A 13775-nucleotide genomic window follows, 5' to 3' on the forward strand; every position below is an offset into this window, starting at 1 on the left:
GGCACATATTTAACGATTTCAAAATTTGGCGGCACACAAAGAAAAAGATAAAAATTATTTACTTACTACCGAATCACATACATTTGCTAATTTTAACGAAAGAAAAGGTGCAGTAACTACTATATACCTTGTGAATCCCAACTATCAATATTCCTATTGCTATGCGCGCCGCTTCATCATAATTTGGCACTAAGAAAAACCGCGTTGCAAAGCAAATAATAAAATAATTTATTTTTTTGTGGATTTCAATATATATTCATGTTAAAAATATTTTTCTTTTTAAATGATATAATTTAATAATATTAACATTATTATATATTTGCAAAATTTGGCGGCACACTTTTGAAATTTGGCGGCACACAAAAGTGCCGCGGCACAGTGCTTGAGAATCACTGTCCTATACTATGATTTAGCCCGCGAGAGAATAAAAGACACATCTGAGAGATGCTCGCTCTTCCAACTCTTATATATGTATTTGTCTTGCTTGGGGTCACAATTGTTTGCCGGTGTTAAAGATAATGTGGTCGTAACCGTTAGACTAATATTTAGTTCTTAAATAAAACTATTAATGATAGCGTAGGTAATAGATTACAATATATATTTTTATTTAATTTTTAGTTTGGTGGTGGAAATCCAACTTTATTCTTCATATCTTATGTTATTTCACAGTCTCCGAAAAAAAATAGTAATTAAATAATTGTTTAAATAACCAAGGAACACGCTTTTGTTATCAACTAAAAAGTAGAAAATAAGTTTCTAAAATAGAGTGATTGAGCAAAAAAGTAAAAATCATTAAATTATTGTATTGTCATCGATCTTCATAAGCGTGTAAAGTTATAGCAGGAAAGATATAGCAAGCTAATAAAAAATGTGTTAAAAAAGGAAACGTTTATTTCATTATACATATGGCAACCCAGGCGGCGATTGCTAACAACGAAATGTTGGTATAGATGGCGCTGGTTCCGGAGTAGGCGCCCATTTTGGCGGCGTACGATATCGCGTGGTACACGTAATGCTGCTCGTGCACGTTGTGGAACAGATGAGCGTGGGGACCTGGTCGACGAATAATGTACAACTTTTATTATAATTGTTTTTTTTTTTGAAGTGAAACTTCTTATGAGACTTCCAACAAGGTTGCGTTAAACGTTTAACGCTACCATACTAGAAAGAGACAGAGCGAGAGTGAACGCGTGGCACTCGAACGCATGCGCGTATACCTGTTACAGGCCATCGCGAGCGTTAGCAATGAGTAGCGGCCAATATTTGCGGTAGCGTGTAAATATGAATTAATATAATTTAAAAAATATATAAAGTATATACTAATATTATAAAGCTGAAGAGTTTGTTTGTTTGAACGCGCTAATCTCAGGAACTACTGGTCCGATTTGAAAAATTCTCTCAGTGTAAGATAGCCCATTTATTGAGGATGGCTATAGGCTATATAACATCACGCTAAGATAAGAGGACCAATAAAGAATGTTTCAAAATCGGGGTATTTTTCCCGTTTGTGAGGTTCCGTTGTGTGCGCTGAGGAAACGGTTAAAGTGACGCTAAAATAATGTATGACAAAATAGTTCCCCTTTAAAAGCTTTAAACAATATATCCGCGACAGCATATATTTAAAGTTTGGCTCACTATAACCGTTTTTATGCTAGCCAAATTTGTTCTAAAATAAAGCATTATTTGTGAAGGTGTTTTTATAAAGATTATATTATTCTCTATTCAAATAAATACGTTATTCATTACAACATTGAAACAACCAAATCACTTCAACATAGGCATTTTCTGGATTTCTCCAGGATCCCATCATCAAATCTTGATGATTACAGGACCATCCGGGAAGTCTACCCTTTCGAACAAAAAAAAAAGAATTATCAGAATCGGATCAAGCGTTCTCGAGAAATCGGTGAACATGCATAGATAAAAATTATGGTCGAATTGAAAACTTTCTCTTTTGAAGTTAGTTAAAGCGTGATTTTGGTACCTTAAATAGCTCCTTAACATTCTCTATTATTCAAAAATATTTTCACTTTCTACGTAAATGAAGAGGCGGGGTAAAATTTAGCGTTATGCCAAAGTAACTATTCCACGCGGACGAAGTCGCGGGCAAAAGCTAGTATAATATAAATGTTGAAGATGTCGCATTTCTTATATACAGCATTCCCTATTACAAGAGCAATCTTATTTAAGGTTGAAAAATTAAGAAAATCGCACATCGAAAAAGAAGTTTCACTTCATTCACGGGCACCAAGTTACACGCGCACCGTTTTTTTCTTTTTATTTTCTTTTATCGCCCTTGTTTCTATACAATCATACGGCCCACCTGATGGTGGTTACCGTCGAGCATGGACGTCAGCAAAGCCAGGATCAGAGCCAAGCCGCTGCCTACCGTTTAATACTCTCCACAAGCCTCGTTTTAAGAATTAAATGCCAATCATATCAGTCAATATCAATACTGACCCGTGGGAAAGGGGGCGTAACGTAAATTACGTCAATTTGTTTTCAAACTCATTTGAAATTTGATCATATTTACTGGTGGTAGGACCTCTTGTGAGTCCGCACAGGTAGGAACCACCATCCTGCTTATTTCTGCCGTGAAGCAGTAACGCGTTTCGGTTTGAAGGGTGCGAAGCGAATCCGAGCGAACTCACAAGAGGTCCTACCAACAGTAATACGCAAACTTTGCGGGTTTGATTTCTATTACACGATGTTATTGCTTCACCGTGGAAGTCAATCATGAACATTTGTTAAGTACGTATTTCATTAGAAAAATTGGTACCCGCCTGCGGGATTCGAACACCGGTGCATCGCTCAACACGAATGCACCGGACGTCTTATTCTTTAGGCCACGACGACTTCAAAGTACCAACATATACCCTGAGGTACCACCAGGCCGTGGTCACGAACCTCGCGCGTAGACCACCACGTCTCCGCCCCCGTGGCTGTTCTCGTCCAGAGTGATGGCCGCTATCTGCTGGTAGTCGAAGCTGTCGGTGTTGACGCCGGGGTCTTCTCTGGCGGCCACGGTCCTGTTGTGTTCGGTTTTCACGGAGTACTTCATGGAGCCCGGGCCTCCGGTGCCGTATGACAGCGTCGTGTAGTTCACGTTGTCGTATTTTGAAGTTTGGGCTATGTCTGGAAGGTCATGATTGGTTTTGAAATCTTCTCATTGAGTGCCTCTCATATTGTGGCGCAGTAGATAGGGTTCTTGACTGTTAAGTCAAAAGTTTTTTTTTTTTTGCTTGAATTAGTGGACGAGCTCACAGTTCACCTGATCTTAAGTGGTTACTGAAACCCATAGACATCTAAAATGTAAATGCCGCCACACATCTTAAGACATGAGTTGTAAGGTCTCACTTTTAACAGTACACGCTCTTCTACTTACATTACTGCTTCACGGCAGAAATAGGCAGGGCGGTGGTACCTACCCGTGCGGACTCACAAGAGGTCCTACCACTTGCTTGGGTGTTTAATATCTACATGTGTATATTTTTTAACATTTATGATTAGTAGTTTATCTATGAGTAAGCAATTACTTTTGATGTCTACATTGCGTGACGTGAAGGTTGTTCACCAGTGCTCAGGGTTGGTAGCGTTCTAGTGTTTGGTACAATAGGTTTTTTTTTCCTACCTTAACTAGTAGGTGAGCTCACGGGGCTCAAACCTGACGACGTTGCTAACACGAACCCTAGCAAGAGCCGTGCTTCGCAGAATCTACCACCGGATCGGAAACGCGACCCACTGAGAAGATCCGGCAAGATACTCAGTGGGCTGTGTCTGAGGGTATGACGTGATAGAGTAAGATCCCAGGGCCCCCAGACGTCACGTATTTTTTGACGAACAAAATGTGGCCCATTGCGTAGTGTTAGTATGTGCTAAGAACGCATGCCTACCTGCTACCTTGCTTAGACGGCCAATTTTCAGGTATCAGGTACTCAAGGTTCTAAGGTCTTTTAATATTAATATTTAATTGATATGAGTCAACTGTAAGAGAGAGACAGAGACAGTGAAGTCAATATATCCTAATACATGTCTCACTCAGTCTCACGCGCGTGGATAATGCCCTCGCGCTCTTACCCACAGAGTTACTAAATTGAATTTAGGAGATGATTGGCCCCTTGGATCGGTCTGTTTTTTTGTAAGAGGTCTTAAATTAGTTGTCTGGTGGACATATATAAAAATCAGCTTTCAGAATTTACGTGAAGTAGGTAATGATTTTATGTACCTTGATTACCTGATACCTGAAAGTTACCGTCTAAGCAAGGTAGCAGGTAGGCATGGGTTCTTAGTACATACTGACACTACGCAATTGGCCACATTTCGTTCGTCTTTTTTTTTAATTTTTATTTTATTGCTTAGATGTGTGGACGAGCTCACAGCCCACCTGATGTTAAGTGGTTACTGGAGCCCATAGACATCTACAACGTAAATGCGCCACCCACCTCGAGATATAAGTTCTAAGGTCTCAGCATAGCTACAACGGCTACCCCACCCTTCGAACCGAAACGCATTACTGCTTCACGGCGGAAATAGGCGAGGTGGTGGCACCTACACGCGCGGACTCCCAAGAGGTCCTACCACCAGTGATTACGCAAATTATAATTTTGCGAGTTTGATTTTTATTACACGATGTTATTCCTTCACCGTGGAAGTCAATCGTGAACAATTGTTGAGTACGTATTTCATTAGAAAAATTGGTACCCGCCTGCGGGATTCGAACACCGGTGCATCGCTTCATACAAATGCACCGGACGTCTTATCCTTTAGGCCACGACGACAATATCAGAAACGACGTCAGAAAATACGTGACGTCTGGGGCCCTGGGATGTTGGACTATGATGATGATGTATGATGACTGGGTACAGTAGGGATAAGGAGTCGTACCAAATATATCAGTGCCCCTGTAGGGGTAGCCGTTGATGGAGAGCGTGTGCGTGTGGTCGCTGGTGACGACGAGCAGCGTGTCCCGGGGGTCGGTGTGCGCAGCCGCGAGCCGCACGGCGCCCTCGAGGGCCGCGGACTCGTCGATGGCGCGCTTGGCCCAGCCCCGGTGGTGGGCCATGTCCACATTGCCGCCTTCTACCTTGAAAGGAACATTAAAAATTACGGCATTACGGATTTTCCCGGAGTTTTCGCATAATCCTATGAACTCTTATTAGGCCTATTTATAATAAACGCCCCCGCAACTGGTCAAGAGTGTCCAACACTCATATAAATATTAGCCTATCCATTAAGTACGTGTATTTTCTACATGGGTACTAAGTTTCAAGTCAATCGGATGCACGGTCCAGAAGTTATAATGGAACATCCATAAAAACCACTGTAGATTTATATATTAGTATAGATTAGATTTGTTTACCATCCAGTCCTCCTATGTTTGGCCTATGAGGCAATCGGCGTTGAATTGATTTACAAACACGTCACTTATTGTACGACATCGTTAACGTAATATAGACCGATTAGTTCAGATTTTCTTTGCAAAATTTTCTCACGTTGCTGACAAAATACTTTTAGCTTTAAACTCATACTGACCATAAGAAAGTATCCGTTTTTATTTTTCCGTAACACTTTTATGGCGGCTTCGACCATATCGGATATCGAAGGCATACCTTCAGGACCTTTGTTTCTTTCGTGTTCATATTTTAGATGCCCGTTTGCAAAGATTCCTGCAAAGAGGTACTAAGTTTACGTAATGTTTCTTTAACCTTCAACCCTTAGCACAGCATCTGGTTGATCTTTATTATAATCCAGTCCAAGCCGTACAAATCCCAAACCTATGTCTATGAGACATACAAAAACCTTTCGAAACTATTGCGAGTGAAGCGGTTGTGTTTCTTTTGCGGGATGGGAGGATAGCTGGTAGTCCGAAGTTTTGTCTAGTTGCGCCAGGAGGGGCGGGAGAATTCAAGAACTCATCTAGGAGCGAAACGTTCGTTAATAACTGCCCGGGCGCTCTCAGAGGATGCTTGAAAACCCAACAGCTGATGCATTTTTTTTTATTTTTTATTGCCTTTGTAGGCAAACTCTCTCTAACGTCACGAAAATGAGACTCGTCCGAACCTTAGTTTTCTCAATCTTTCTCTACGGGGCAGAGTCCTGGACAATTAAGGCATCCGAGCGCAAGAAAATAAACGCATTTGAAATGTGGTGCTGGAGACGAATGCTCCGAATTCCGTGGACGGCCAAGAGGACAAATAAATCTATCCTAGATCAGCTTCGCATCCGAGTCAGGCTCTCAACAATCTGTTACCAGAGGATCCTCAGCTACTTCGGTCATATTGCCCGCCGACAGTCAGATAACTTGGACAAAGTGATTGTGACGGGCAAAGTAGAAGGAAAGAGACCCCGCGGCCGATTAGCTAGCCGTTGGTGTGATCAAGTAACCGCTCTAACTGGGTTGCCAGTCGCAACCGCCATTCGAGCAGCTGAGGACCGGACGAGATGGAAACAGCTCACGAGACAGGCAACGGTCAAGTTTCAGGGACACGACCTTCAGCAATGAAGAAAGCGACGAAGAAGAAGAAGGCAGAGGGGCATACGGCCCACCTGATGGTGCTTCTACGGCCGTAGAGTTTCTTACCATTTCGTAGAGCCTGAACTATTCTGTGCTCTTAGCTCATGTGTATTTTGGATTTGTTAATTAGAAGTGACAAACAAAATACATCTAACCCTAATTTTGTTCGGATGACGATTTTAATGTTATGAAAAAGTTATGGTGTTGCCATATCTACTAAAAATAAAATTACCAAATTTTCGTGCAAGTGGTACCTACGCTCTAAGGTAATAAATAAAATAAGTCTCACCCAAAAGATAATCGGTTTGGTCAACATCGAATCCTTTAAGCTGCTTGTTATTTGATACATAGCTATATCTCAAGCCGCGGTCATGTTTGTCCTTCTGGTATTCTTTTATGAGATCCTTACCGTCCTTTCTGATGCAAGACCACGTATCTAATGGATCTTCTTTAGTACCTGTGCTGTTGGATACAAGAACCTGTCTGCCTCCACCTAGGATTACCTGAAATATTGGAACTTTAAATTTTACATCTTCCTCGTGCACGTCCTTTTGCACGGAACACACAACGCTGACTGTTTATATTTACCACTTGCAACACAGCGGCATTTTTGTATTAGTGGCGAGATGTCTGCTGTACCGTTGGAAACCATCATGCCACTCTATCTCTGGGACCATAGAAGCTATAGGACGGAACACCACTGGTGCAATGTATTTAATTGAAAAAAATTCGCAGGTCTCCGGCACATCTAAGCGTTGTTTAACAAACAGCGCGGTAAGCGTCAATAAAATCATGTTCACAATATGGTATTTGTTCATATTGCTCTCGACATGTGATTATGAATTCAGAAGACTTTATTACTTTACGGATTTTGATTTAAACATGCGTAAGTTCGACAGACTGATTATAGGTTTACAAAAAAGCTCTGGGTTGTGCTGGTGAAAAGAAAATTACATATTTCATGGCATTCATTCATATCACGCCGTGAATATAGATATGCGGCTGCCCTACCCTTGGATTCAGAACGCTTAATTGATTCAGGTACAATTAAAAATTATCTGAAACAACATCTGATGTCTATGCTGTGGATGACACGAAGAATACACGTACCTACTGAAATGTCATCACTGAGGAGCTACCTCTTATCCTGTAACTTTACATAATTGAAGACCATGCGAACAAAAGGCCGGACATCAAAACAAAATGCACATTCAGTTTACAAACCTGCAAGTCTTTTCCGGGCCAGTCTTCCACAAGTTGCCTCGCGATATCCTTGCAAGCAGCAGCGCTAGCAGGCATTTTGTCTTCGCATTCCCATTTACGATCAGCACTGTGGGCGTAAATGGGACCCGGGGTCGCATGGGTGACTCGCATAGTTGTCACAAAACCTAACAGAAAATAATGATTCATCACGAATAACTGTTTCTTTTTATTGCTTAGATGAGTGGACGAGCTCACAGCTCACGTGGTGTTAAGTGGTGATCGGAGCCCATACATCTACAACGTAAATGTGCCACCTGCCTTGAGATATAAGTTCTAAGGTCTCAGTATAGTTACAACGGCTGCCGCACCCTTCAAACCGAAACGCATTACTGCTCCACGGCAGAAATAGGCAGGGCAGTGGTACCTACCCGTGCAGACTCACAAGACGTCCTACCACCAGTAGGTAATTGCGCAAATTATAATTTTGCGGGTTTGATTTTTATTACACGATGTTATTCCTTCACCGTGCAAGTCAATCGTGAACATTTGTTAAGTACGTATTTCATTAGAAAAATTAGTACCCGCCTGCGGGATTCGAACACCGTTGCATCGCTACATACGATACGAATGCTCTTGTCTTATCTCGCTGCTAACATTATAATTCGACGAAAATATATTCTTTGTATCCACGGCGCGCGTTCCGGCATTGAATTGATGGTAAATAAATATGAGCCACAGATGTGTGTGACATTTCGAAAAAAATCGTGTTTATTTTTTTCGGTTCGTGTACAGTCGTCACGATAATTTAATCATTGGCTGTCGCTGATTTTACGTACAAATCGACCGGTAACTTATCGAGTAGCGGATGACACAAGCTACTCGTTATCCCGGACAAAAACAGACTGTTTCATAATTTCTGAATGACTACAAATATTCGCAGGCGAAACCGGGGGGTGCGTCTAGTTACTAATCAATAGTAGAATGTCTAACGCTAAATTTTACTCCCATTTCATTTACGTAGAAAGTGAAAATATTTTTGAATTATAGAATGTTAAGGAGCTATTTAAACCCCTATTTTGAAACATTGTTTATTGGTGCTCCAATTGTGTTGGCCTTGCCGTGATGTTATATAGCCTATAGCCTTCCTCAATAAATGAGCTATCTAACACTGAATGAATTGTTCAAATCGGACCAGTAGTTCCCGAGATTAGCGCGTCCAAACAAACTACCTCTTCAGCTTTATAATATTAGTATAGATGAAATAATAGATTCTGCTCACCAGCACTCTTCCCAGCTTTCAGAGCTATCGAGGCTAAAGACTTCAACCTGGCTTCTGGCCTCAACGAAGCAGAACAATCCTTGTGCTTCACACTAGCGTCCACTCCTATGGTCTCTTGATTGGCTTTGACCCCACAGAACAGTGCCGTGGCGGAACACGATGAGTCTGGGACCATTTTGTTAGCTGAATATGTCTGGAGATAAAACATTTTTATCATTTTAATTAAGTTCTGGGAAAGCTCAACTAGTGGTGGGACCTCTTGTGAGTCCGCACGGGTAGGTACCAGCACCCTGCCTATTTCTGCCGTGAAGCAGTAATGCGTTTCGGTTTGAAGTGTGGGGCAGCCGTTGTAACTCTACTGAGACCTTAGAATTCATATCTCAAGGTGGGTGGTGGCATTTACGTTGTAGATGTCTATGGGCTCCGGTAATCACTTAACACCCGGTGGGCTGTGAGGTCGTCCACACATCTAAGCAACAAAAAAAATACCTGAACTGACATGAACTGACCTGAACTGATCTGAACTGGTTCTACTGCCATTATAAATGAAAAAGTTTGTTAGAACGGGTGGATGTTTGTTACAGTCTTTTATTATTTGTTGAGGATATAATTTATGTAATTAATGACAGACTTAAAAAAAAGAGGTTTCTCAGTTCTACCGTATTTTTAAAAACTTTTCTTTCACCGTTGTGAACCGATTATGATGTTTTTTTTTTAAATATTATTTAACAGTTGGGGCTACTCACGTGGACCGATTCAAATATTATCAAGATCTGACAAATACTTTCTGATTTATCCTTAATATGCATATATTTGATTGACTTTGTCTACATTAATGAAATTCAAATTTTATTACGTTAGATTTAGCGTTTCTTTTCTGTTAAGATTTCGTACAAATTTCATGGGTAAAAGTTAACTTCAGCGTTACAGGAATACATCACAGGAAATGTCTGAATGAAAACAGATGTTTGTACAGACCGATTGATGGAATGAAGGAAATTTGTGTAGTGTAATTCGCAATTGCTTTGATGTAAACGCGAAGGAAACATAATAATACAGAGAAGTGGTCGATTTTGTTGCAACGATTTATAAACTAATCAAGCTATTAATAGCAATGGTTCGAGTTTTAGCTTCAGATCCAAGGATAGAATAATAAAATTTTGTCAGATCAGGAAGCTTTAAAAGTGTCAACAGCCAGTACAGCTTAAACATAATCAGATGTTTAGATACAGCCTACAGAATCTTTTCTTATTTAACAACCATTTGGACTGTGGGTTTCAGACATACCTATGTGCAAAATATAAAAATAAAATATTGAAAAATAAAATATTTGCACGCAGTACATACAACCGCTTGGAAACAAAATGAAAATCTGAAGAGTGCGAACATATAAAGATTGGAAGAAATTTATTTAAAAAAAAAAACAAATAACATTCGACTCGGATAAAATTATTTTAAATATTCGCGCCCATATTATACTACACGCACTGTTATTTAACGGGTTCTTAAGGTGATTTTCAAATTTTGTTACTTAAATTATAGTTCAGATTTGTACACAACATCCAAGCATTACAATGTACTTACATACACCATGTAATTAATTTAATTACTGATGGTAGGACCTCTTGTGAGGCCGCACGGGTAGGTACCACCGCCCCGCCTATTTTTGCCGTGAAGCAGTAATGCGTTTCGGTTTGAAGGGTGAAGCAGCCGTTGTGACTATACTGAGACCTTAGAACTATATCTCAAGGTGTGTGGCGCATTTACGTTGTAGATGTCTATGGGCTCCAGTAACCACTTAACACCAGGTGGGCTGTGAGCTCGTCCACAGATCTAAGCAATAAAAAAATAAAAAAAACCGAATTAACAAAAATAGGAACACTTGATAGAATGTTTTTTTATCTGCTCTTTAACCTTTAATAGTCCAACATGTGGAAACTTCTCGTAAACCAATCTGTGACTCTCTCCCCCTTTGTATATCCTGGTCGCCGTCACAGTGTTAGGTCCCATGCCGTCTCCGACGAAGAGGATCACGTTCTTCGCGACTCCAAGGTTCCATTTGACTTGCAAAGCCTCAGCTAGCTCGTTCTCAGCCAGCTCCGTCCAGAATTGTTGGTCTGTGTGAGCATATGACGCGGATTAATTTAAATATTGCTTTGCTACGATAAAATGAAACCTAAACATTTTAAATTGCACCAGATTAGCGAACTGCCAATCTTGAATGCCGATGTGCTCCTTTAACAAAAACCCGGTCATCGTTCTCGTCTAACTCGTCGCTTGCGATGAAGGGCTCGGCGAGTAAATTAACCCACAGTCATACCCCACTGAGTTTCTCGCCGGATCTTCTCAATGATTAGATTAGATTCTGCGAAGCACTGCTCTTGCTAGGGTTAATGTTAGTAATCTCTTCAGGTTTGAGCTCCGTGAGCTCACCTACTTATTAGGGTGACGTTGAAATGGCCTCTGAAGGCCATCAGCTTAGGTGGAAAAAAAAAGTATAATCATTCACGATCCTTCATCGTCAAAGGTAGAACATGCGTTCGGTATGTATTTAAGTCATTATTTTTATTATATTTTAATTATTTAATTCATTTCGCCTACAGGCCACTGTCGCTACAATACATAATTTTAGCTTAACAACCATATTGACCTCATAGAAAAGAAAAGTCTATTCATTTCCCATGAAAACTTAACTCGGTTACTCTATAACCGAAGTTAAAGAATAAACAGTTTTTGCCACAGGCGGGCTGGCTGATGTGAAGCCTTGTTGGAGCCTATAGACACCAGCTGGACGTAAATGCCAATGCGCAGCTTAGGGTATAAGATTGTGATATAGTAGGAGGCACCAGTGATGGTGAGCTCTAAATAAAAGAGTGGGGCGGGGCAGGGCGTCTGCGCATCGTACACTTAGGGTAAAATTAAATGGTTCAATCAACTATTACCTTTTTTGTAATTAAATTAACTTCGTTCAATTTGGGATATTATAATGTATTAGTAATTTTATAATAGTTTTGTCCGGGGTTCTGCTTATAAGATAGCCAGAAATAACCTTATTTTAACAGACTTTCAAAAGGTTATCAATTCATCCCGTTTTTTTTGTAGAACAGTGTGTTGTCGAGTTTTTACCGCTATATGATTTGCTTTTCCTTGTGGTGATGGATATGGAAGATATATACGAATTTATATTATTAAACTAGATTTTAGACGACTTTCATTGGCTTCTCTGGTACCAGGGAAACCATTTGAATAATATATCTAAACCCATTTGTATATAGCTAGCTATAGATAAGCTTATAAGAGAATCCTAAAGTTACTTTAGAAAAGAACTATGTGATATATAAACAATTCCTTGATATGTTATCTTTTTGTACGAGTATTGATCAATGTCCAAGATATATACTTGTGGCCCTAATGTACGTTTCTCCACAGTAAATGTTACATAAGAAGTTGGTGTCTGGAAGAATTAAATGAGGTTGATAAAAAAAAATTGTGTGGATAATAAAATTGCACGAAAGTGTAGTTTGCTGCAGGGATGTGCGTACACAACACAGGGAACGAATCACAACTGACGGCTTGTCACACAACGCGGTACGATCCAACCACGTAATCGAAATGGTCGGCGTCATGCGTCACCCCGTTCTTGCCTCGTGCCTCCAAACAGACCCAAAAATGCACTTCTGCGCATGTCAAGATCAAAGCTCACGACTCATTCTTAAATATTAAGTGTATTATCTATGCGACTGGTGCCGATTACTGTACCTACTGAAGTTGTTGATCAAACCGGCAAGCAAGATAATTTTTTTTTGCAACAACAGGCCGCCTGATACCTATATGACTTTGCAAGATGCCCTGACACCACTACAAAACAAAACTACAGTAATTATGTAATGTATCAACGGAGTATTACATTGAAATTGTTATCGCATAAATGTTTGAATACAAACAAACTGATTACACAATAAAATAAGCTATTATTTAACCATAACCTACAATAATATTCTATCTTAAAAGAATTCAAAAGTCAACGAACTATTTATATACTCGTACAATCAATGTTGAAAAAAACTTTTATATCTTTAATTGCAAAAAATCGTTATTTAAATACAGTTTTTTAAACAGTTAAGTACAAATATACATTTATCACACAGCTCCGTTTTAACCAGACGTCGGTCGAGAGCACAACAAAATAATTATAACTAAAACGATTGAATTGTTTCTCATCATAAGTAACACATTTTGTATTTTTAGTACAGAGATAATCGCGAGTTTCTTTTTAAATAAATATGTACATTTATCAAAATCCAGAGACGACGTTAAACATCGAATATTAAAATAAATATCTTTAATCTTCATCTTAATAATGAACGTAACAAAATTGATTCGTGTTTAAAGATTGTAAACTAACCTGTTCGTAAGGTACATTTTGCCGCGTAAATAACAAAGAACACAGGTAAAATGCGCGGGAACATGGCAACGACTAGACCGCGTCGCTTTCGTTTATTTGACTCGTGAATGAACGCATGAGTCACTGCCACGGTCAGATTCACGTGGACTAGTGCAATACGTAACGCCGGCTCCACACGTTGGCCCCAACATAGGCACCAACGCCACTCGCCCAACGTGTGGATCTAGAAAATAGCATTAGCCCCAACGTTGAAGCGATTGTTGGTAGTTGGCCGTCGAGTATCGGTTTTATCAAACGTACCAACGTTCGCGATCCGTCCCCATGTTGGTGCTTTGCTTCAGTTTGCACTTTGCTCAGTCCTGTTGCAACATGGG

The 13775-nt window shown here is 40.1% G+C and overlaps 1 protein-coding gene across 1 annotated transcript; it reads right to left on the minus strand.

Annotated features, from left to right (window-relative positions):
- Positions 1–873: 873 nt before the first annotated feature.
- Positions 874–13562, minus strand: LOC101743834 (alkaline phosphatase). Its single transcript, XM_004928089.4, has 9 exons — positions 13402–13562; positions 10911–11113; positions 8997–9189; positions 7739–7902; positions 6804–7017; positions 5533–5666; positions 4885–5083; positions 2908–3135; positions 874–1053 (listed from the first exon to the last, which is right to left on the minus strand). Exons 1-9 carry the CDS (start codon positions 13463–13465, stop codon positions 890–892), a joined length of 1563 nt encoding a protein of 520 aa, XP_004928146.3. The 5' UTR covers positions 13466–13562; the 3' UTR covers positions 874–889.
- Positions 13563–13775: the final 213 nt, after the last annotated feature.

The sequence above is a fragment of the Bombyx mori genome, chromosome 18 (assembly GCF_030269925.1).
Source record: "Bombyx mori chromosome 18, ASM3026992v2".
Classification (NCBI taxonomy): Eukaryota; Metazoa; Arthropoda; class Insecta; order Lepidoptera; family Bombycidae; genus Bombyx; species Bombyx mori.